At 54.2% G+C, this 24,307-nt stretch overlaps 1 protein-coding gene across 8 annotated transcripts in view; it reads right to left on the minus strand.

The window, feature by feature from the left end:
• DGKZ (diacylglycerol kinase zeta) overlaps positions 1-24,307 on the minus strand; it is a 55,205-nt gene that overhangs the window by 22,007 nt on the left and 8,891 nt on the right. For 4 of the 8 annotated variants that reach the window (XM_017741892.1, XM_017741885.1, XM_017741888.1 and 1 more), the window contains exons 2-5: positions 3,687-3,795; positions 2,890-2,985; positions 2,018-2,095; positions 1,637-1,693 (exon numbers count right to left, since the gene is read on the minus strand). In XM_017741892.1, coding sequence (XP_017597381.1) covers positions 1,637-1,693; positions 2,018-2,095; positions 2,890-2,985; positions 3,687-3,795 — 340 coding nt within the window. Of the gene's footprint in view, positions 1-1,636; positions 1,694-2,017; positions 2,096-2,889; positions 2,986-3,686; positions 3,796-5,011; positions 5,264-5,398; positions 7,662-12,866; positions 12,955-13,222; positions 13,291-17,261; positions 17,361-24,307 lie in introns of those variants that run through there. The other 4 variants (XM_017741886.1, XM_017741887.1, XM_017741889.1 and 1 more) reach the window with 4 other exon arrangements.

Below are 24,307 nucleotides of genomic sequence, written 5' to 3' on the forward strand. Positions count from 1 at the left end.
AGAGGCGCCCCCCCAAACCCCCCCACCCCCCCTCCCCCCTGCTCTTTCCCCAGCCCAACCCTGAGCCCGCCTCAGTCCCAGCGTGGGCAGCAAGGCTGCTCACCAGCACCTCTGCTCTGCCTGCAGGCTCACGGTGGGTTGAGGGCTGGGACTTGCAGAAGTGATTGTGAGGGAGTCAGAAGTTTTGTAATGAAGCACCACATGTCCTAAATCCCATCCTACTCTTCCAGCCCTGTATTGGGAAATGCACTGCAGAGAGAGTAGCAAAAAGAGAAAAGGGAGTGCAAGTTCACAGGTTGGCATGGCAGGACCCAACATCCTGCTCCTGACAGCTTTTGGGATCATGATGATGAAAGGCAGAAACTTTGGGAGGAGGTTTGGGTCAGAGCTCCAGTGTTGCCTGCCCTGGGCAGCACACGGGAGAGGACAAAGAGTCTTCTTGGCTTTAGTGGACATTAATCCAGTAGGAGCAGAAGGAGGGCTATGCCTAGAGCTCAGCTCTGGGTCCAAGCAGGCACATCTAGGGAAAGGGCTGACCCTGAAGGGGATACCTGGCACCACAAAGGCCAGAAGAGCACCTTTTTTTAGGGAAACAGGAAGGAAGATGCCTTGGAGGAACTGAGAAGCGTTAGAAAGACAGGACGGAGAAGCAGAATTTGTGAGAAAAAAGAAAAACCAAGAAAGGGGAGGGAGAAAAAAATTGTAGAGGCTGGAGAGAAGAAAAATAGAGACAGAAGATGGAGCAGAGGCAGCAAGCTGTCAGCAGAGCCCAAAGGGTAAGTGAAACACAAATAAGGGAGCTAGGCTAAGAGTGATATGGGAAGGAGGCACAGCAAGAAAAACAAAGCAAAAAGGAAGGTTTAAAGTGATGCTGAAAGCTTCCCTTTATGAGGTCCTGCTAGCATTTCAAAGCAGGCAACCCTGTGTTTGAATACCCTTCCCCAACTAAGTCTGCTGTGCCAGCACAAACACAGCGTGGGGGCAGCTCTGTTACCGAAATGGCGCGTGACCGAGCCACCCACACCCACTCCAGAGCACTGCACAGGCTCCACTGGCTCCCCAGGCTGGAGGGTGAAGCATGAAGGCTGACAGCTGCTTCCACCAGTGCAGGTCAGCAGACAGATTCCAGGCCACTGCTTATGCCCAGTATACTACAACATGGGCTGAAGGTGTCTGATAGCACTACTGTGGGCAACTTCCACTTCTACCTGTGGCACCCAGGTCAGTGCTGAGTGATAAAGCCAGAAGTGAGCCCATACTGCTTCCTTCCAAATTGCAGGAGACTTGGGGACCTGCTGTTTGCCACAGCTCATCTGTGTGCCTGGGGACCAACACAACGGGCAAAGTTTCTCCCAGAAAACACCATCTGTAGGTTCCCCCCAGGCAGATTCAGGAGATTCAGAACATGCAAACCACCGGCTGCTCTGCATTTGCTGCCTGCAAACTCCTCGCTCTTCACACCCAGTGCTGCTGCCTTGCAAAGAAACATCCCTTTTACGGCACCACCCCCTTGGAGCAGGAAGGAACATGATGCCTCCACTCGGATGGGCAACACACTGGCAGCATCTGGTGTCTTTCCCATCAAACTGGAAACAGGAGAGGCAGATGTGGGCAGTGTCCAAGGCACATTTCTCACCTCCCGTATGTTCCGGGATCCTGATTCCCTGAAGGAAGGTTTGCAGCGGAAATTTATCTGTAGGTTGAACACACATGAGAGGAATCAGTAAAACCATTGTACCTGAAGGAAACCTACTGGAATTTACTGTACTACAGCAAGGCCCAGAACCTCTGGAATTGTTTGGTACTTGCCACAAAACCCTCACATCTCGGTTACTTAACAAAATGGGGCCTGGGCTCCCAATCATGTCACTAGATCCTCATTTTGGTACTGTCTCCTCAGAAGACCCCTCTTTGCAATTACACATTGTAGTTCCCCAATTTTCTTGTGTTTCACTGCCCAAGAAAAGGCTGTTACAGTTTTGCAAGCTGCAGGGAGGGCTTAACAGGCTCTACTCACTTTCTCCAGCTGTTCAATGCAGGGTGTATGCACTACGATCTTGCAGGCTGCACACTTACGCCTGGAGAGAGGTTTTTGCTGAACGATAAGAAAAGGGGAGGAAAAAAAAATACGTGAATGAATATATGGAGTGTTCAGAGCCTGGCAAACTCAGCCTCCCATCATACCTCCTTCATATGCATTGGGATACAGAACAAGCCCTATATTAAAGTTAGATACAACCTAGACTTCTTGTCTAGCGAAGGGATGTAAGCATGTGCCTATAGCAGATGTTCTCAAGCCTGGGACATAGCAGGGAGGTTATTTTCCCTACTGTCCTGTCCTGCAGCCCTTGTCCTCTTCTGATACTGCCTGAGAGCACCATGGAAGCTGGTCTGGGAGGCACCTGCAGGGTGGCATCAGTGGCAGACACCTGCAAGGTGGCAGGCACAGGGTGGCATCAGTGCTATGTGTCCTGCACCACAAGCAGGACTGAGCCTGCAAACTGGGAGGGAAGACTGCAGGGGCAGGAGGCAACAGGCCTGGGTCTCCAGAGCTCACTTTTCTCCTCTATTGAAAGGTCTTGGATTAAGGCTGTCCTTCTAAGGGTGTGGAGTCCCAACACCCTCCCTCTGGAACCCTCCAGACAAGTGGCAGCCCTGCATCAGGTTCCCATTGCAAACTGACAACCAGCATTGGCAGAAACTGGGGACTTGGCCCTCTGGTATGCAGAGGCAGGAGGGACACAGTCCCTGCCTCAGCAGCTCCCCAGACCCCTGCATGTCCCCCAGCAGCAGCAGCAGCAGTGTGGCCTCTGTGGTCTCCCCATAAGGTGACAACACAGCCGGGTTTGTGGCCTTTGCTGGTGAGGCAGGTGGTCCCAGGTGACTCACCAGCAGCTTCGCCATGCAGTTCTGGTCCCCAACGTAGCAGAAGTCCCCAGAGACATTGGTCTCAAACCAGATGTGCTCCCCATAGACCGCAGCCTCCTGAAAGACACAAGACAACACATGCTCTGAGAGCATCCTCAGAGAGGCATCTGAGCCCCTAAAATGCTTTGTGCAAGGGACAAGATACTGGACGATGCTGGGGGTGGGAGGTTGGAGCTAGGTGGAGGCCAGGAGACAAGATGCACACAAGAACCAGGGACATCTCGACAGAGGAAACCTCACAAAGCTGCTGCCATGGCCCACCTGTTGTAAACAAGAGGGCCCCAGGAAACCAACTCCAAGACCTACAAACCACTTGCAGTGTCCTGCACAGGAGAGCTGCTTTCATCACCCCGGGAGGAGGCATCAGGGCAGATTCAGTGCAGGGAACTCTCCTGAACATGCTTCTGTGCTATAGCCTGAGGGTGCAGCTTAAAACCTGCGGGGCTTTGCCTGTGAAGGAGCAGGGGCTTGCTCCTGTTGCTTGGGCCCAGCCACAAGATCTTGGCTGTCAGAAGCAGAAAAGCTGGCAGTGGAGTAGTTATGCCATCCCTCCAGGAACCACCTGTGCCTCCACAGCCTCTCGCAGCATCAAGTAGTGGTGCCAGCAGCACAGATGCTGGCACCAGCTGGTGGCAATGGCAGAGGCCATAAATGTGTCAAAGTCAGTCACCTGGGAAGCCTCAACCCGGGAAGAGCCTGCTGCTTCTTGGCCAAGAGCCCATTCCATGCAATGCCCAGCAAAACACACTACAACTTACGCTCCAATCCACAGTGCTGCGTATCTGCCTCTCCGAGTCGCTCCTCAGGGCTAGTGCCGGGTTTGGCTGGGCTACCATGTGCTGGAGACTGGATTTGGCAATAGCTTTCCTGGAAGACACAGGAGGGCTGGCTATTAAATATATATCCAAAGCACAAGCTGCTTCTGAGATGCAACATGAAGCTGGAGCAGAAAAGCCTCCTCAGGACCAAGCGGCTGGAAATGAGGTGAATTTCCAACCCAGCTGGCTGAGAAGGACCTGGTCCTGTGAGATAGTCCTGTGGGATGAAGAGGTACTGGCCATGTTGCTGACAGCTCAGCCAGATACCCTGTACCCAACAAAAGGCATAGCCTGGGTCTGCTGGGTTAATGCCCTCAGGGATGACAGTTCCATTGTAAATCACCTTGGGAGTATCCACAGAGCTGTGGTGGTGGAACTGCCTTTGCAGGGTCAATCCAGTGCTCCTGTCCCACAGTCTCCCTGCATCTCTCCCACACCAAGGCACCTCAGAGCCTGGCCTGTTTTCAGGAACCAGTACAACCAGCCAGAATAAAAGCAGCTGTTTGTTTGGGGCTAGTGAGCTTCTCCCAGATGTGCCAAGGTGGAGGAAAGGAGCGGGAAATCCAGCCAGCAGAAGTGTGCATCTCCAGCCAGCAACCAGGCCTACCACCTTCCTCTGGCCCCAGCCTGGCAGGAGAGGACGCCCACAAGCCCCAGGGGCTGCACCAAGAGCATCAGTGGCAGTGCTGGCCTGAGTGGAAGATGCTCAAGGTACGCCAGCAGCACTGCAAGACACTGACGGCGGCCAGGGCCAATGGCACTGTCTCTTCCCTCCTTCCCCACCAAACCTGGGTCTGCACCCCACCTCTCCCCTCCCCATGGCATTGCCTGCTTGCACACTGCTGCCATACATACAGCAGCCGGGGGCTCCAGCTGTCCGGGGTGGTGCGGCAGGTGGGCTCTGGTCCCAAACCCTTGACGAGGGTGGCAGAGGGGCACCTGGTTCCAGCCACTCCTGCACAGCACTGGGCCAGCAGCCGTGGGTGTCCAGGAGGGAGCAGCCCAGGTTGAGGGGCATCGCTGGAGCGCCGGCGCTGGCTGAGGCGGCGGTAGCGGCCTGGCACTCCTCAGCACAACGCTGGCCCTGCTCAGCTCCTGCTGCTGCACCACTGTCCTCTGGAGACTCAGATCTGGAGCTGTCGCTGCACTGAGCCCTGTCCCCCATCTCTCCCGTGGGAACGAGGCTGGCCAGCAGGACAGTGGGATCCAGCAGCTTGGCATCAATGGCTTGTGCCTGGCCCCCGTGCTTCGTCTGCACGGCGAACCTGGGGCTGAGGCAGGGTGGCGTGGTGCTGGAGCGGCGACGGGTGCCGGGACGCCGGACCAGGCCCAGGCAGGAGACGGATGCTGCTGGGGTGCCTGAGCCACGGCGGCACTGGGCCAGTGAGGTGGAGGGCAGCCCCACCTGGGAGCGACGCCTGGCCTTGCCCGTGGGCACAGCCACCACGCTGGTGCGCCGCAGCCCCTTCCGCCCAAAGTGCCGCCTAAAAAAGGTTTCCATTGTATCCGGATGGTGGCTGTTAACACAGAAACCAGGAATTAAGTAGGCTCCCCTATTAGTCCAGGCCACACCGTGGCTGTAAGGGCAAGGGGACAGGGAGAAGCAGGGGACAGAGGGCTGAAGCAGGTAGTGGGAGACATGGCAATGCTACCTGAGGCATGTGGCAGGGGCTTGCTCCCCACAGCTCTACTGCTCCACGAGTATCACAGCTCAGCAATAGTAGGGCTGGTGTCACCACCTGGCCAGGACCCTCTGCGTTCCTTGCTCTCCACTGTGGGATCAGCAGAGCCCCTGTGCACCCTGAGGTGCCAATCAGCCCTGGTACCTCAACTACCCCCCACTCTCCTGATGCTGATCCACCTGGTTTCCCCACAGGAACCACTCTGGCTAAGCACCAGTCCCACCGAATTTGTAGCAAGTTGAAATTAAGCCCTTGCAAATCCCACAGAAGAAAATGAACCAGGCAAGTAAAACCAGGGCAGGAAAATTTGGTAGAAGCAGTCTGGGAGAGCTGGAAGAGGCTGGAGCTGGAGCTAGGAAAACCATCCCATCTGTCCTAAGCAAAACTGCCCTCTCATGGGAGAAAGAGCTTTACAGAGGCTCTCATGCTTTCCCTGCCCAGCCCACAAAGCTTGACAGGCTGCCTGGACATTGCAGCAGTCTGTGGAAAGCCATGGGCCACAGGTGGAAGGTGCTGCAACACTTTCAGTGGCAGCGGCTCAGCACACAAAGGCCTGAGTGGAAGGAGCTGAGTCTGGCTAGCTCCAGTGCTCCCCTCCTCCAGAGACAGTGCTTCATTTCCCACCCTCCATCTGCCACCTCTCTTCAGTGGCTACAGAGGATTTATTCAAGGCCAACTTAAAAAAAACCACCAAAACACACAGTTTGGTAGAAGCAAACTTCTTCTCAACTGGTCCCAAGGCAGGGGACTCTGGATCATGGCAGCCTGCAAGCACACACAAGCCACCACCACTCTCAATGATTTCCATGCTGTGCAAGGCATCTCCCCTACCCACCACAAGGGCATGGGCATGCTGCTCACCACTAAAACTGACATCTGCTCCCCTTCTTCTGTCTTCCTCCCTTCCCATGCTCTTTTACATTCTTGCAGGTCAGTAATAACAGACAACCTTCAGGAGATCACTCTGGCCCAAACTTCCAATGACCCAAGGTCCACACAAACAGGCAAATCTATCAGAAGCTTCTTCCCCTTTTATTCGGGAAATGCACGTAAGATGGGACATAGGTTTTATTTTCTGGACAAACTGGAGTTTTTGATAGTGCTTGTAGCACAAGCAATCCATTGGGCTGTACCCTTTTTTAATAGGTGAGTACAAAGGTGAGTCTGTATTTTTGGAAAAGACAAGGCTTGGTTTGGTCTCTTCCAGCCTTGCAGACAAGGGAGCCAGCTCTTCAGTTTCTATAGTCTTATCGCCATGCCTGTACTCAGTAAGGTAGGGGATGGAAGGAAGGACGGAAGGCAATGGCCTCCAGAGAGCAGCATCAGGGCAGCTAAAGCCTGGCTGAACTGAAAGCAAAACCAAAGCCTCACCTCCTCAGAAGTATTTCTCAAGTCCTACCACTGCAAGCAATGCAGGCAGGTACTTGGTCACCAGAAGGTTCAATCCACCAAGGCCCATGCAGCTTTGCAGAGGGCATCAGTATTTTGCTGATGACCCTGGCCTCCAGCCTGTTCCCAACACTGCAGTGCTCCATTCGTGTCCCCTTTCCCCCTTATCTGCAGGATGATGCACAGTAAACTGCATAGAAGAGAATCTAAACTTCCCCTGCACAATTGGAGGCCGTTTCCTCTTGTCCTATCACTTGTTTTCTGGGAGAAGAGACTGACCCCACACCTTGCTACAGCCTCCTCTCAGGTACTTGTAGAGCTCAATAAAGTCTCCCATGAGCCTCCTTTTCTCCAGGCTCCCCAGCTTCCTCAGCCACTCCTCCTAAGATTTGTTCTATAGACCCTTCACCAGCTGTACTGTCCTCTGGACGGGCTCCAGCACCTCAATGCCCTTCCAGCACCTCAGCGACAGAAGGGCCCAAAGCTGGACACAGCACTTGAGGTGTGGCCTCACCAGTGCCGAGTACAGGGTAACAGTCACTTTCTAGTCCTGCTGGCCACACTGGTACTGAAGGCCAGGATGCTGCTGGCCTTCGTGGCCACCTGGCACACCCTGGATCCTGCTCAGATGGCTGTCAATGAGCATCATCACCAACAGGCATTAAAAACTGTCCAAACAAATAAAACATATTAAAAAACACAAGCAAGAACACGGGATGTGGCACACTGCAACAGACCCTTTTTGACCAGCTTTAGCTGCTGGGGGAGCTATACTGACCAAAGGCACCTCAAATGAGCTGAATGGCTGTTCCCTCCTGCCCCAGATATCCCACCAGCACAAAGCTGCTGTACCACTCACTGTGTTGCTGCTGTGGGCAGGAAGATCTCTCAACACAGCTTCCTTCCTTTTTGCACCAGTCTCGTGAGGAAACCTGCTAGAACAACCTTGGCTTGACATTTATGTTTGAGCTCTAGCTGACTGTGGACCTCTTCATCTTCAGGGCTGTCTGTAAATGGCACATGGAAGCAAGCTCTGACCACCAGTGGTGAAGGTTATTACAAGACTGCCATCTGACAGCCCATGACAGCGGCATGTGGCAGCTCAGATACGTTGGGTGAACATATCCCCACCTCTTGCATCTCACTTCCAACCTGAGCTCCAAATGGTGTATCACAGGTGTTGAGAGCTGCTGCTGGTGGAGCAGATGGACGAACTGCCGGGGCTGCCCATGGTTGATATGCATTAGCAGAGCTGTGTGCAGAGCAGCTGGGGAACCATGCATGAGGCAGAGAGGAGCTCGAAAGGAGCTAAGCTCTGGAAGCCCCTGGCCTAACACCATCACGCTTCTGGGATCTCCATTGTTCGTCACTGAGAAAAGATGGAGAGGAGCCAGCACCTGTGGCTGCTCTGCAGGCCGCATTGCTTGGCTCAGTTAGGTAAGGAGGCTGAATAGAGGCAGCCTGGCATTTGCAGGGTGCAAAGGAAAGGAAGTACTGCTGCATGCACTGGGATATCAACTCTACTTATGAGCAGATACACACTATCATTTCAATCTCCTTCTGTGAATAAGGAAGGAGACAGCAGCTCTGGTCTGCCCATGATCTGCAATCAGAGCTCTTGAAAGGAGGGGTGTTTTTTATTATCAGGCTCCTTAAAGCATCCTACACACCCTGCCTGGCCTCAGTGGGCAGGGATGCTGCTGAAGCAGGAACATGTCCCAGCAAGATCTAAACACCCTTGGAAAGTACAGCAGGGATTGAAGAGGAAAAACTTGCATCTTGTAGCTGCAGTGAGCCACAGAGCCTGTGGATCAGCTGATACAGAGACATCTCTCCAGATATCCAGAAGCTATCCCTCATTTGGTGGTGGTAGTTCCAAAACCAGACAGGCTGACTCTTAGGGCTAAACATGCAGTGTCCTCCATGACGTAACCTCTGCCCACATCAGGAAGGGGATCTGAATATTCAGCTCCACTATTCTGCTTTGCTTCACTAGCCTTGAGCAAACGCTCATGTACCATACTTAACAGGCCCTCTGTGATGGGCAGAGGGATCCTGTGCCATACACCCTCTTGGCCCTTCCTCTGCATTGCTATTCCCTTAGTCCCTCCAGCAGCCTGGTCTATTCCTGCCAGTGCCCAGAAGCAAGAGAGATCTCAGGTTACCTTAATACTGTGACAAATCTGGCACCCCTCTCCGGGCACCAAAGGAGGCAAGAGGACCCTACTGCAGGACGCTGCTGGCAGCAAATGCACAAGCCTTGAGCCACAGAGAAGTCTGCACATAATAATACCATCAGCTCCTCCTGACCTTTCAGCAAACCTCCAATTAGTCGATGGGAAAGCATTTTTTCCAACCACGGGACTACAAGGGAAATGAGTCTGAGAGCTTTGCCCTGTTCCGTGACGAGCACCTGTCCTGATGGCAGCTGGCTGGATTCCTACATCCTGGCTAGCTGTGGGTGCTGGGGAGCTGCTGTGGCACTAGAGCTGGCAGCGTGAGCAGGAGCCCATTTCAGTTTACAAGCTGTCTTCCCCTGGAAAGGACACTTGACTTGTACAGATCAACCACAAGGAAAGTGTAAGTGTTATTAATAGCCCCTCCTGTGTGACAGCAAGATCTTCTGGGCTTCTGCATCCCTGTCTCCTCCCTGCCAGGGCACTGGAGGGACTGAGGGACAAGAGCCCAGGAGCCCATCCAGAGAGCTGCTGCTCATTCCCACCCCGTTGGCACACCACTGGTTGCCTTCAGCCCCTGTTTCCATCACAAGCTTGCACACCCCACACCCCCCTTTCAGTGTTCTGATATTCAATCTTCCCATGTACACTGCTGTCCTCACACCACCCCTGCTGAGATCCTGTCCCCGCTCTCCCGTCCTGCTTCCCATGCATATCATCACTGACCTCTCCTCTCCCTGGGGCTCCCCAGCCAGGCCTCTCTGATGTTACACAAAGAGCAACCTGCACAGATGAGGTCTGCTGAGGAAGGTGCCCCCATGCCAGATGGGGAAGGGAAAATGCTGGTTAAGATGTGGTGCAGCCCTCAGGCTTTGGTTGCAGTGAGGTGTGCAGTGATCAGCAAGTTCCCAAACTGCACAGTTTGTTTCTACTCAGAATTTCCATTCCAGCTGCCATCTCTCCTACCATCACGCAAATAAAACAGAGTCAGGAGCTCCCCCACGCTGGGTCCAGTATGAGCAAGGAGATGGGGCTCCCCCCAGCACAGGGGCAGGGAGGCTCCATCCAAACCACGAGCCTTTCAAAGCATCATGAGGGGTGAGCTATGGGCTGTGCTCACCTACTTGAGGGTTCATACATTTGACCTACTGCAACAAGTGCCACCACCTATATGGGCCACTTCCAGGCTTCTGAGCTGCAGGAGCATGGTATTCCCAGGGTAAATCATGGCCAAGGACATCCTCAGTTGCACTGTCACCCGGCAGAGGAGGGGCATAAGGTTGCCCCTCTAGGCTGCGGAAGCCAGTTTCTGATCCTAGCAGGGCACTCAGAGGGTAACACGTCTCCACTTATCTCTCAGTGAACCCTGGGGCTGATCAAGATGAATTCAGACCTCTCTGCTCCTGAGAAAGCAAGGCAAGTGCTTAGAAACCAGCTGGTCGTCAGATGCATGCAGCTGCAGAGGACCTCCTCCCAGCCCTGTGGTCCCTGAGGTCCCTGCACGTGCTGCATAGAAGCTCCTGCCAGGGCTACTAGTCATGGACAAGAGAGCAAGGTGCCCCTGGCAATATCTAAGCAAATTTGCCAACTTGCTCAGAAGACTGTCAGTGTCACTGGGCACTCCAGCTGGCCAACCCGGAGGTCCCAGGACAGCACTGCTTCACAAGGGACATGCAGCTGCATCAGTGTAGCCTCTCTGCACCCGTCTTGTACCTGGCTGAGCAAGAGCACAACTCATAGCTGGTCAGGAGCTGGGGGCACCACAGGGAGGAGATACAGCCTCTAAGCTGTATCGTTCTTTGAACGAGCAAGTCAGGGTGACGGATCCAGCACCAGGGACCAGCAGCTGCCTTGGGGGAGGACTGTAGCAAGGCAAAGAAATGAAACACCACAGTTTGTCAGTTTGTCATAGTAGGCTTCTCCAAGTGGCAAAGCCAGGTGGAAGGACACTGCCTGGCCATGCCTCAATCAAAGCAAGGCAAAAGCCATGCCACCTTAATGCCTGGCCCTTCACAAGAAAATGCTCACATTTGGTTTTCTGGGAAGAACAGCGGCTGGGAGCAGAAGGGACTGAGACTTTTTATACAGTTCCTAGCATTTTCCCAACACCATTCTCATGGCAGATCCATCCTGCCTCACCTCAAGCTCTGCACGATGCCGTGGTGCCATCTCCTTTTCACCACCTTCTCAGGGCAAACATGAGATCTGTTTTAAGGCACAACTGCCAGAGTAGCTCAGATCCTCCACAGAGGCTTCATAAAGTGAAGAGTTTGCCAGCCCTAACATTCAGAGTAATGTTCCCATTACAACAATATGATTTCCTTCCCAAAATCCATGGAAGACAGTGCTGTATCTTAATTTAAACTCAAACCATCTCCTTGGAGCCTTCTGGGCTGACTCTGGGCATTCATATCCCTTGACAACTTTCCACCATCATAATGTTATGAAGTTTATATGCCACTACAGTAAATAATCTGCCTCCTGGCAATCAAGAAACCTGACAGCACTGATGTAAACAATCTGTTGCTGCATTTGGCTGAGGAGCCAAACAAGACTGACAGCCTTGAGCCATGAATTAACCAGGGCTGAAACACAGAGGGTGAGCCACCACCATCAGCTGGGGCTGAGGCTGAGCAGGGGTCGGGGAGAGGCTGGCCACACAGTTTCTATTTTGGTCCCATCAGCAGGACCAGCGATGCAGGCTGGGAAGGACTTGGAGAGTTTCTTCTCTCTCTCTGAGCTTCCTTTCCAGAGTGACATGCATGAAGCAAAGCAGCAGGGGCCTCAGCAGGGTGTCCTGGTGGTTTAGGTGCCCAGGCCATGGAATCTTTTGCAGATTCCCATTATCACACCCTCCTTCAGTAAGCACAGCTCTGTTCCTCACAAGGAGGGATGCATTATTTAAAGGGTGGCCAGTCCCATAGCCCAGCTGTTTGATCGAAACTCCCAGAGCAGTCCCAGAGTTTTCCCCTGGCACACAAGGACAAAATCCCGGCGCAGAAATAATTACCAGCCACAGTGCTGCCCCAGGCAAGGCAATACAAAGTGTCTGCCCAGGGAAGCAGCCCCAGGGAGGAGGCGATGAACCTTGTGTAACAACAAAGCTGCAGCGTGGCAGATAGAGAACACAGCCAGTGATTCCCAGGGCTAGTAAGTCTCTACACGTCCCAAAGCAAAGTCAAGAAAACTTCAGGCACTCCACAACAGGCACTGATCGGAAAGATGGGAATCACATGCCTCCCTCCAGCCCACAGCAGGGATCAGGAAGGGCATCCCACTGTTCCTGGCATAAGCAGGGAATCACAGTGCCACCAGCACCAGAGGATAGACCAGGAGTCCGCAAATCTGTCCTGCTTTCCTAAACTATCCCACAGCAAAGTGACTGAGGACTGCAGGTCCTAGCAAGGCACAGGCTGGTTCCCTGTCCTCTGCTACCTGCAGATTTTCTGCTGCCACCCCCATGCCACATGGACTGGCAGGATGCAAGCAGCAGAATGGGTGGCTGGAAATACACCACTGGCAGGGAAACCCCACGGCACAACAGCCAGGCACCACTGAGTGCCACGGTGGCTGTGTTTCGCAGACCCCTCGCCTGAGCCCTGGGGACTGCTGTGGACCAGCTTGCTCCAGGCTCTGGCAGCAAACAGTGCTCGGCAGAAGTGAAGCTGAGGGTCTTGGGGATGACTCTGGGGTCTGCTCCCCCTGCCTTTCACAGTGGTCTGGAACCAAAGGCCACACCTATAAAATAAGGGCTGTCTCTCCCCCCAGGTCCCCTCCCATCCCCCACCCAGCACAAACAAAAGCAGCAAACGTGAGGGAGAGGGAAGAGCAGGATAAGGAAAGGGGAGGTAGTGGGAAAAAGCCCCCGTGACCTGATCCGGAGCAGCGCAGGGGTCCTTGCAGGTGCTGAGTGGGTGGCAGCGGCCGCGCCGCAGCAGCGGGCCAGCCCTCCCCTACCAAGTCCTAGTTTGGAGAGAGTGCTTGGCTTCTCCCTCCGCTCCTCCCCACGCTGCAAACCCTGACAGCGCTCGTTAAAATAACCAACTGCACTTCCTCTCGGAGCAGCCCCGAGGCCGGCTCACCCCCAGCCGCAGGCGCATGCACCACAGCGGGCCCAGAAAGAGAGGGGTCCCCACGGCGCCAGCTGCTCTCTGAGCGCTCAACTGCAGCTCGGGGATGGCACAGCTTCCCTGGCAGTGGCAGCAGGAGGACATGGGAAGGAACCCACCAAAGCAGCGATTCTCTCCTGCCTTCTTGGAACCTGGATAAAGGGGTTTGCATGGCTGATGAGAGTCAAGCTGCCTGCCACGGAGAGCCTGTCTTCATGCACAGGAGGTAACTTGCTTCTGAGTTAGTCTTTGGTCCAGGTAGGCTCCACAGATGTCTCAGGAGCTTTTTGTGTTCCCTCGTCGTGAAAACCCCACATGAGACCTCTCATAGCCAGGCTGGGGACTTCCCCGTCATGCTTCACTACTATCCGGGTCCCCCAGCTGTCTCTAGGGATCTGCTCCCAGCCAAACACAACCCATCTCCCTTTTCGGGCCACAAAACCAATCTCGGCTTTGGTCTTTGCAGCGAGGGGAGGGAAGGTCACACCAAAGGCCAGCTGACTCCAGGATGCGTCACCAGCTATTGTTATTTCGGTCATTCACCCGGGCGATGAGAGCCGATAGCCACACAAAGGCCGTAGTGAGTGAGTCAGTGCGGGTGGCTGCAGCTGAGACCTCCTCCTTTCACACCCTGCCCCCTCCTGCCTGCCCCTTCCCCTTGCCTACATGTCACGGCTAAAATTAGACAGGGAGCTCTTCTCTGTGTGTAGGAATGTGCGTGCCTTTGGACCGTGCCCAGTGCTCCTCGGGGCCTGGAGCGGGACTACAGTAACACAACCATAACAAAATGTCGCAGAGGCTGCAGCCAGCGTGGCGAAGGCGGCCAGCTGCCTGCCCCGATGGGTGTCTAGAAATCAGTTCACAGGAAACCATTCACCAGACGGTAGCCAGGCCCAAAGGCTGACCTACCACCATTGCTGCCATCTCCATCACGGCAGGAGGAGCAAGTGGTCTTTGTGAAGCAGTGGGAGAGAGCAGTGGGAAGGACACATGAGCGAACCTGGCCATTGCCAAAGCTGCTGAGGATTGCATTCAGCCCTTTTCTCACAACACCAGCAAGGAAAGGGAGCTGGAGATACCCACGGCAGGCAGGAGGTGCTCACCCCCATCAGTCCTCTCCCCCCTCAAAACTGGCAGCTGAGGAAGGGTGGAGGGTTCTGCCCCCTTCCTTACATATGGTATCTACACATCCTTCGAAATTCCCACTGCTGGGAAAGAGCCAGCTGCCACTAGCAGTCAAGCAGGTCCCAGCATTGTTGCAGCCTCAGGGCAGCCATGCTGCCAGCTGCAGAAGGGCCCCTAGGAACAGGCCCAAGGCCATCATTGTTAAGACTCACTTACTGGGACTGGCAGGATGTTTTATCAAAGAGAAAATTAAAAATGTGCTACAACTAGTCAATCATTCAGAGCAAAGAAGCCTGGTAAGAGATATGTGCGGTTCCTCCCCAGCCCCATCTCCAGCCAAGGAAGCTTAGCATAGAATCACAGAATGATTTGGATTGCAAGAAACTTTAAAGGGCATCTTGTTGCAACCCCACTGCCATAGCCAGGGACACCTTCCACTAGACCAGGTTGCTCACCTGGCCTTGAACACTTCCAGAGAAGGTTCAAGTGCCCCATGCCCACCCTGTTCTCCCTGTCCCCCATGATCTATGCATAGCAGAGACTCCTGCTGATACCACTTGCTGCTCCTCACAGTCACCACAATCCTATTTCCCTCCTGGGTTGGCAGGACCTAGACTTACAAATGGAAACAGCCTGAAGGGGTGACCATGGTAGCCCCCAAAATCCCTTCCAAGTCAATCTGACCACCAAGAGACCAGATCACTAATTCTCCAAGTCCCTGGAGGCAGCGGGAGCAGGAAGCCTAAGAGCCCTCTCCTCAAGATCAGCCATGCAAACCTTGCTGCCATTCTCCTCCTTCCCCCACAACTTAGTAAGCCCTCAGCCTGTTAACATGCAGACAGGTGAATAGGTTGTGATGGAGACCATTGGCTCCCTGTGCTGCTGTCATAGGTTTCAGTCTGCTGTGTTCAAGCAGAAACCACTGCTTCAGACCAAGAAGCTCCCCAGGCCCACGCAGCCCTGAGCAAGACTTTCCATGTGAGGAGATCCTGGTCCCACGCACCTGAAACCACACCGCAAGTGGCAGCCCCTGCAGGTGTCTGCAAGGGGGAGAACTGTTCAGCATCCCTGAGAAACCCAGTCCCCAGTGATCTCTCTACACCACAAAGCCTGGGACAGGAAAGACACCTCCCAAGCCTTCATCATGACCCTGTGACTAAGCAAAGCACATGCTGACTTGCCACACGAGTGGCATTTGTTGGTTTAACTGTGACCCTGTTACTGATATAATGTCTAACCTTTGGTTTCACTTTTTCACCTTGTGGCACGTCCCGCACCTCACATCAAAATTCAAGTAACTCCTTTTAACAATGCTAAATCTATAATTTTTTGGCTCTGGTGAATGTCAGCTTGTCCCACTGCAACAAATGGGAGGGCAGGAGGAAAAGTTGGGGTTTTTTCTCCTCCACCCTTTTTGTTCTAAATGCCCTCAGCATATCTGCTCTTATCCTTTTCTTCTTTCATCTTAATGTCCCCACATCTGCCAGCATCACTGATTGGTTTTTTTCTCCCATCATCCTTCAGAGAGGGGAAGAAGCAATGCCTGTGTAGAGAGCAGACCACTGTCCCCCTTCCTGGAATGGACTAGCACTTTGGCACAGATCAGTAACACAGGGCTGCCTTGCTCTGCTTCCCGAATTTCTCTGCTCCTCCTCCCATGCCCACAGAGAGACACTGGGTGCTCCAGAGACCTGTGGTGTGGGAAGAGTGACCCAGGCTCCAGGTGCAGAAGTTGAGTGGGTGCCATCACGAGGCTCTGACTGCTACCAGGACACACAGGCCCATGCAGTGGGGAGCTGGCTGACAGCTGCCTTGGCTGGAGGCTTGTCTCCGAGCATCAGCCAGCCCACAGCAGCAGCTGACCAGTTTAAGCCATCAAGCTCATCAGCCACTTCAGCCACAGCAGCATAAAAAAAGCTCTATGCGAATGCTTTGCAAATCCTTTCCTTGCAGAAGAGAGGAAAGAAAAACCAGGAGCGATGAGTCAAGGCCAGCAACCCTGCAGAAGGGACATGTCACAACACCCAGCTGAAGTCAGCTGCAGGGAAAAGGGCTGGAGTTGCACAGCAGAGCACCAAAGGTCTGCACGAAGAGCGACCGTGCCCTCTGGTGTTCAACCCACGGCTCTTTGGACCTCTCCAAAACCCATCCACCTCCCCTTTGCAGATCACTAACTGGCCACACTGCCTCTTGCTTCCAACACCTCCAACGACAGGACTCCCTGAGATACAAGACTTCGGTGTCTACAACATCAGACAAACGAGACTGAGTGGAAAACTCAGAAAGGCCCAGGATGCCATGCAGAGAAACTGTATAGCAGAAGCCAGGAAGAGCAGTAAGGGTCTTCCACTGCGGCACTCACACATGTGCAGCCACATCCTGACCAGGCTGACGTGCTGCTCTGCAAAGACCAAGGCATAGGGAGCCTGGGAATGGAACTTGGGACTTATCCCATACCCTGCCTCCATAACTCCTCGGGAACACTTGTGAATGAGGTATTGGCTAGCCCAGGAACTGGCTCCCACACAGCAACTTCGTCCCAGCAATGGTGATTGTTTCCCAGGCCCTGTTTTTCCATCATTTCTGGCAGTCACAGCCTTACTGAACTTCAGACTGCTTCAGCTAAATTTTATTATTTATTATTATTTAGTTTAGTTATTTGGCTAAACCACCCTCAGTGCTGTCACCTTAGGTCTTCCAAGCACTCAGCATGCACCAGATCTAGGTTCTTATGCCCACAATGGCTAGGACACAGAGGAAGAAGAGCTCAATTGACCTTCAATCCAAACTCCAGCAAAACAGAAGCTGCCATGTTAGTCGATCAAAGTCCAGCAGCAAACTGCTCTCTACAACAAAGTCAGTGACACAGGCATGAGGCAAGCAGCCCAGCTTTCGGTGGCCTTGGTTAGTACAGACACAAGAGGGTGAAGTGGGGTGAGACGTGGGTGGGAGGGAGGAGAGCTGTTGAAAAGAAACGTTGCAGCAGCTGCTGGGACTGCACAGCCTGTGCAAAGCAATAAAAATACCACATACTTATATACTACTGGCCGGTGCTTTATCCTCCTGGGTCCCCATCGGCTGGGCTGGCTGCCCTGGAGGCAAGGGAAGACACCTTTGTTGGGCAGGTGCAGTCTACGGACACAAAGAGAGTGGTCAGCAAGCCATGGACATGCCTGGCTGCTCAGCACACAGCACCATCCTCCCCCGCCCCAGTTTTGCTGCCCCAGTGCAATCTCTCCACCACACAAGCTCTCCTCTTGCCTTGGCACTTGCAGATCCCAGGGGCTCCAGTGGCATCCGTGCCACCACCCATGCTGTCAGCCATGGAGGTCAATGCAGGAAACATGCCTGTGAAGCTGGAGTCAGCAGTGCTGTTTTTCCCTTAAGAGCCAGTCAGCAAACATCAAGCGCCACTCTCCTTCGTCTGGGATAGTAACCCAGCCCAGTTCAGAGTCACCTCCAGCCCAACCCAGCCATCTGCAAGAGGGCACACGACTCAGGGAGCAGGGCCAGGCTGGCACAGAGAGAGAGCCCTGCTTCCCTTCCTCCTTCCCTGTGCTGGCCTGGTTCCTGGCTGCCTTCCTTCACCTCAACCGCTGGGTCCAGGCATGGATTTGAATTTCAAATAAATCATGAAGGCACTCTCCAAGCCTTGCATGGAGGAGCATTGTTTGGGCAGAGCAGTTCACCTGCTCCCAACCCTCTGGCCCCTGTGCATGGGCACCAACCCTTATGACACCCAACTACCACCAGCCAGGGGATGGGTAGCAAAGCTCTTGGTGACCAGTGCAGATGGGAAGTGTCATTCTTGGGACCCCTCTGACACTCACCCCCACGACATCTGCTTCATTCACCTCACTCATTCAAACAACAAGAAAACTTGTGGGCGGGCAACGTTTTTCGAGCCCAGGTGGGGGATCCTCAGCAGCAGCCTCTGCCCGAACATTTCCTGGCCCCATGCCGACCTGCAACCCTGCCAGGAGCTGTACTGGGGAGCAGGATACCTCCTTCCATGCATCTTGGCTGCTCTCACAGGACAGGAGCCCTGTAGTCTCTTAATCCTGCCATCTGCCAGCCTCATATGGGTGCAAAATCTCTGCAGAAAACACCCACCCCACCCCCCGGCACATTTCAGCAGCAGCAGCTGCCATGCGCCAGGTGCCAGAGTGCCCCACACCATGTCCCCTTGTGTGGTGACCTCAAGCTTGGGCAGTAAGAGGCTTAGCCCTGGATCTGAGAGGCTCCTGGCCAGAGCCAGGGTGGCAAGGCAGGACGATGTACAGGTAAGCTGTCCAAGTGGGAACTTTCACACAGAGGGGACAGCACGTGGCCATCTGCATGGCCCCCTGCTTCCTCTCTTGGATGGCTACAGGCCATGCCCAGAGGCTGGGAGCTCAGGAGGAGGCTCCAGGCCATCTTAGGTACTTCTGCCCCATGATTCTCCATCCTTGTCCCGTTGGGGAGTCCTGCCCTAGAGTGGAAGTGGGACTCTCCACAGCCAGGGGGAGCAGGCAGCAAGGAGTCCCCCTCCTCTCTGGCTCTGGATCCACACCTGGGCTGACAACAGCAAGCGAGGGACAGGCTGTTCTGCACACACGTTTCCTGTGGAAGCCAAGCTGCACCAAAACAAGGGGAAAACCTTTTGCAAGAAGGCTCTATGTTAATTGCCCTGACTTCCTGGGCCAGCCAGCTGGGACACATGACTTTCTTCAAAGCCATAGCACATGCTGGAGCTGAGGTTGCTCCAGCCCCAAAAAGAAATGAGATGCTGCTGGCAAGCAGGGAAAGGGAGATAGGGTGAGTGGAGCTGGGGAAAGGGCAAACACTTAGCTCTTGACTGTTGGTGCTGGGTGGGATTTTCACACTCTGGCTGGGTGCCCCCACGTGGGGCTGGGACTAGAGCATGCCACAATCTGGCAGCCTGCAGTAATGCCAGGGGGGCAGCAACAGCCCATGAGACACGCTAAAGGAATCTCCCACCAACACAGGGCACATGGAGGACAGGGCAGCAGCCAAAGGGTGGGACTACCTCCAGCCAGACCTCTGTCTGCTCCCAGAGTGGGGCTTTCCCATCAGTGCCATGTATCTACCACCCTGCACCCACAGCTTGGGCAGCATCCTGCAGCCCCCCAGAGACAGGTCTCCAGTTCTCACAGCTGGGCAGGGCTTCTCTGAGATGGGGCATGCTCAGCTTATTTCCCCAGGCCCTGATCCACTGGGAAGAGCTGACAGCTGTTAGATGGGCAAAGCTCAGCCGGGCTATTTCTGGGCATGAGAGCAATGGTCACAGGTAGAAACTGGAACTGACAGCCTAACCCAGACAGCACAACCTGCGGGGCAGGCAGGGCTGAGAAAAGAGGCCCATTACGTCCTACTGTCTGGGACAGCATGGAGTGGGAAGGAGACCTTCTCAGCTCCTCATCCTGGCACAATGAGGAAGAGCTTTCCCTGGGGGCAGAGCTCACAGTTAACTACAAAATTAGCACCCTAAGGCATCAACCCCTAAACTGCAGGCAGGAAGAGAACAGCACTGGGTCTAACACATATGTCCAGTGTGGACAGGACTCCATCCCTGCTGGGCACCGGCCTGGCCAGCGCAGCCTCACTGCTTGCCTTGGCTGAGCTTCACCCTCCACCTGGCATCCTGATGGGGAGAAGGAGAAAGCCTCCCAGCTCCCAAAGACAGACTGCAGCTGCTGCTGGGTCTGCAAGTTGCAACAGAAACACTGAGTATTACTTTCGTATTACTGGAGAGCTGGCCCAGGGAAAGCTCTTGAACTCAGGATTGCAAAGACAGAGCCACTTATTATCCCCAGAGCCTGGTGCCAACTCAGGAACTAGCAGAACAGGTTTCCCCTATTTCCACATCTAGCCCGTGTTCCCAAGTCAGATCTCCACCAGACTCCCTACCTCCAAAAGTCTCCAGCAGGAGCCATTCACCTACTGCCAGTCCCCCATCTCTCCCAAAAAAGATTGTTTGTGGACCCAAGAGTCAACGAGTCAGCCTACAGCCCTCACTCTACTCTTGAACTCAGTATCTCAAAGTCAGCACTGGTTTAAAATAACCAGCAAGCAAGCGAATGCATGGCTGAGAGATAACTCAGGACATTCAGCTCACAGAGTCACCTGGGAAAAAGAAAACAGCTTCACCAAGAGCAGAGCTGCAAGTTAAATTTAGAGGCTTTGCCAAGTCTCTGGGGAGACTGTCTGCTCCCCAGGCACTGCACAATGATGAGTGAAGGAAATCCTACACTGTGTCTCCCACCACCTGCCAGAGCTCAGGTTGCCTTTCGTGAGAGCATTGCCCCCATTGCAGAGGGCTCGTCTCCCCTTACGAGCATCTCCTTAGTCCCCAAGAGGACTCACACAATCAAACAGCTCTCAAACTCTCCCCGCTTGCAGGTCTGTCATCCTCCCTCCTTTCAGCCCCTTGAAGAGATTACAGGGTTTCCTGGAAAGGATGCTCCAGCTCTTAAGAAGATTAGTGGAACGTGTCCCTGCCCATGGTGGGGGGATTGGAACTGGATGATCTTCCAACCTAAACCACTCTATGATGCTATAATTAAAGGTCCTGACACCTTCTCTGGTGCAGGTACATGTCACTGTGGCAGCCCCTGCTCTGATCTTGGGAGCACAGGAGAGCTGCCAGAGAGTGCCTGCGACTGGAGAGACAAGGCAGGTAGCAGGTAGGGTCCACACCATGGAGGACCTCAGCCTCTGGAAGCAGTCAGACCCCCCATGCTCTGATCCTTCCCCGTCCTATCCCACAGCCCCACTGAGCTGGCAGCTGCCCCAGCCTGGCTCTGCTGCAAGGCTGCATTGGCTGCCAACAGGTACGGCTGCTCAGTGTGCCCAGTGCTTTATTTTTCTCCCATCAAGATAAAAAGTCCCTGAGCAGCCCCACAGGAGGTCAGGCCCTGAGCAGAGATCACAGAGCAAACACAGCAGCAGAAACAACTCTCTCGGCACATCCCATCTGCCCTGCAAACAAGCCCAAGTGTCATTGCAGGGGACAGCTGGGGATCCCCACAGGCCGAGCTAAAGCTACCCATCACCTCTGAGCAGGATGGGGAGCAGAGGCTGGAGGGTTTCAGAGCTAGAGGCATACAAAATCTACATGCATAGAGGAGAAGTAGGAAGATGATTGCTCAACAGCTAGCTGGCAGCAAGGTGCCTTGTGAAAAAGCTTGTCCCGAGGGAAGCACTGCTCTCAGCCTGCCAGCCTGCAGAGCACAAACTTCAGGCTCCTCACTACCATCTGGTCTTCCCCCAGGGCACTTGGGGCTTACCCCACTGCACAGCCCCTCTACTGCACCCGCACAGGGGAAAGTGGGCCCAAGGTTCAAGGGCACCCCCCACACAGCAGGGATGGGGAAGGCTGGGCCGCCATCCCAGTGGCACATCGTTCTCAGCTTTCACATGGGTGTAAGCATCAAGCTGCAAGAAAGACAGTGACAAGTGACGTCCCAGAAAGACGTAGGCGGGTGCTCGGCTCAGTTTCTTGAGTGCCGTTTACCCACAGGCTGTGCCACCCACAGACCTTTCCTGGGGCAGTGGCAAGCACCCCCAGGCTCACGTGCAGGCTTCAGCACAAGACCTGCCAAAGGGTCCCAGACAAAAACTTAGTCCCATGCTCTCTGCTGGACTACCATCTGCCAGCTGCACCACTGGTGGCTATGCTCCCTGCTTATGCTATCGCACCAGCTATTACACATACTTCCTTCGAAGTGGGATTTGTTACAGAAGCTCTGAAGCCCACAGGCAAGATCCATTTCAGCATCCCAGCTCACTGGCACGGGGGCGAGCAAGAAACAGGCACTGTCCCCAGCACTTACACTCCTTCCCCAGTTCATCCCTGGAAAGGGTAAACTGCGCAGTTCACTTATAGCACAAGAAACAGGGCACTTAGAACGGCAATTTAATCCTAACCACCTCTTATCTGATCAACCCCAATCTCTTTATCAGTCCAATTAAAAGAATTACCCATCCATGGCCTGGATGCATGTATTGTGCACTTGTCTCTGTCGGCTCTAGAGCCAATTACTCCACCCTTCTGTACAGCAATTATAAGGTACAGAAATGAGCCTGCTTGCAAAACACGGGACTAACATACCATCAGAGGCCAGAGCTTGGAGGCTCACCTTTCTGTTGCTTCAAATCCCCTGAGGGCTCACCTGGGGACAAGACAGGCTCTCTTTCCATTTTGCAGACCCCTGCCTCCCCTGGCCATGCCTCCCAGTGTTGCTGCAGGTGGAGTCCAGCATAGGGTGTCCACCTCAGGAGACCCCTCTCCTTGAAGCCAAGGCTCTCCAGAGACTCACTGCTGCCAGTGAGCAGATTCCTCCTGATTACCTTATCTTCCTCTAGACCGGTTTCCCAGACACTCTGGGTAAATCTCAGAATAGAAGAGGGTGCAAATTTCCTCAATGATGGCTGTTGGAAAGCATTTGGGGGGTATTTGGATTTCCTTCTTGACAAAAGGAAGCGTAGCACAGCCTTCCCTCGTAATTCCCTCAGAGGAGGTGAAGAAACTTCATGCCATCCTCTGCTCCAAAGCTCAGGTGGGCATGAATACGGTGGCATGCAGCTAATTATCCTGCATGACTTCCCATCGAGTCTGCCTCCCACTGGTGTGTGTGGGAGCCCCTTCAATTTCAGAGGTCTGTGGAATCTCTCCTCACTACCCTACAGCTCTGGGTGCTGCATTCATCATCCTGAGCCAGAGGGAACTGGGTCCCTACATCAGCAGCACAAGGATGAGAGAAGTATCCATACACCAAACAACCTAATGGGCATTTCCAGTTATCCTGGCAGGCCTGCTGGCCTCCTCCAGCTCTTCCTGCCCATCCCACTTTGCCTCTCCCCATGTGTCCACACTGCCAAAGGTTATTCACACTTGGAGAACTTCCCCTTGGCTCTCATCTACATTGCAGTAACAACAGCCTGAAGCCCCAGGAGTCAGAGAGAGATGCCACACAATATTTGGAGCAGGGCAGGGACTGCCAGGAGCTCAAGGCAGCCACTGCCGACAGCTCTGAAACCAGAGGAGAGAACACCACTATGTGGTGGAGTGACCTTGCAAGCCATCCACTCCCAGTTCCGGCTTGGCTGTGGAGGTTGAAATTGGGGCCTTTCCCCTCCATTCAGCACGTGTGATACCACCCTGGTGGCACTGCATCCTGCTTCAACTGCTCCCATATGCCAAAAATACTCATGAGATGTAGCAAGTTTGTCACAGGGCCACCAACACAGCTGGGGCAAGAGTAATCAAGTACAAGGAGAGGATGAGATAATGGGGGCAGTTTAACCTGCAGAAAAGTTTGAGGGGGAACATTATTACCATCCTCAGGAACCTGATGGGAAGGTACAGAGAAAATTGGGTCAGATGCTGCCCAGACGCGCACAGTGACAACCTGAGAGAGACCAGGCACAGGTTGCAACAAGGGAAATTGAATAGTTATTAGAGGAAAAAAAATCCCGAGGAGCTGAAGCACGAGAGCGAGTGTCCATGGAAGCTGTGTTCTCTACACCCTGGCAACACTCAAAACTCAACATCAGTAGCCCGATCAAATTCAACTTTGCTTTGAGACAGCAGTGTGGACCAGGCGATCTCCAGAGGTTCCTTCAGACCTCAGTTATTCAATGTTTTCAAAGACCTCCGGATGGCAGAGGTACCAGGCTCTGGTACTTAGAGGTACTTCGCTTACACGGTCCAAATCTCCACGAGGCCAACAGAGAGGCTGAGGGAGGCATAAGGAGCCCGGCTGGCTCTGGGAAGGATGCATGCGAAGCCGGGATCCCAGCGAGCACAGCCATCCCCCGGCGCGGCAGGACTGCCAGTGTCGCAGGCAAAGCACGGGACGGGAGTGCGGGGATGGAGACAGGCAGTTCTAGGTGGGTGGAAGCGAATCCCCCGGAGACGAGGCTCCGACTCCACGGGGAGGACAGCGCGCAGCGAGGGGAATGCTCCCCAGCTTCCCACCGCTCGTGCCAAGAGCTCGAAAGGAGGGAAAAGCAAACTCCCCTCTCCACCCCCACACCGTGTCCCGCATCCCCCTGCGGCTGCGCTCAGCCGGGGT

Source organism: Corvus brachyrhynchos, unplaced genomic scaffold, assembly GCF_000691975.1.
Source record: "Corvus brachyrhynchos isolate BGI_N302 unplaced genomic scaffold, ASM69197v1 scaffold115, whole genome shotgun sequence".
Taxonomy (NCBI): Eukaryota; Metazoa; Chordata; class Aves; order Passeriformes; family Corvidae; genus Corvus; species Corvus brachyrhynchos.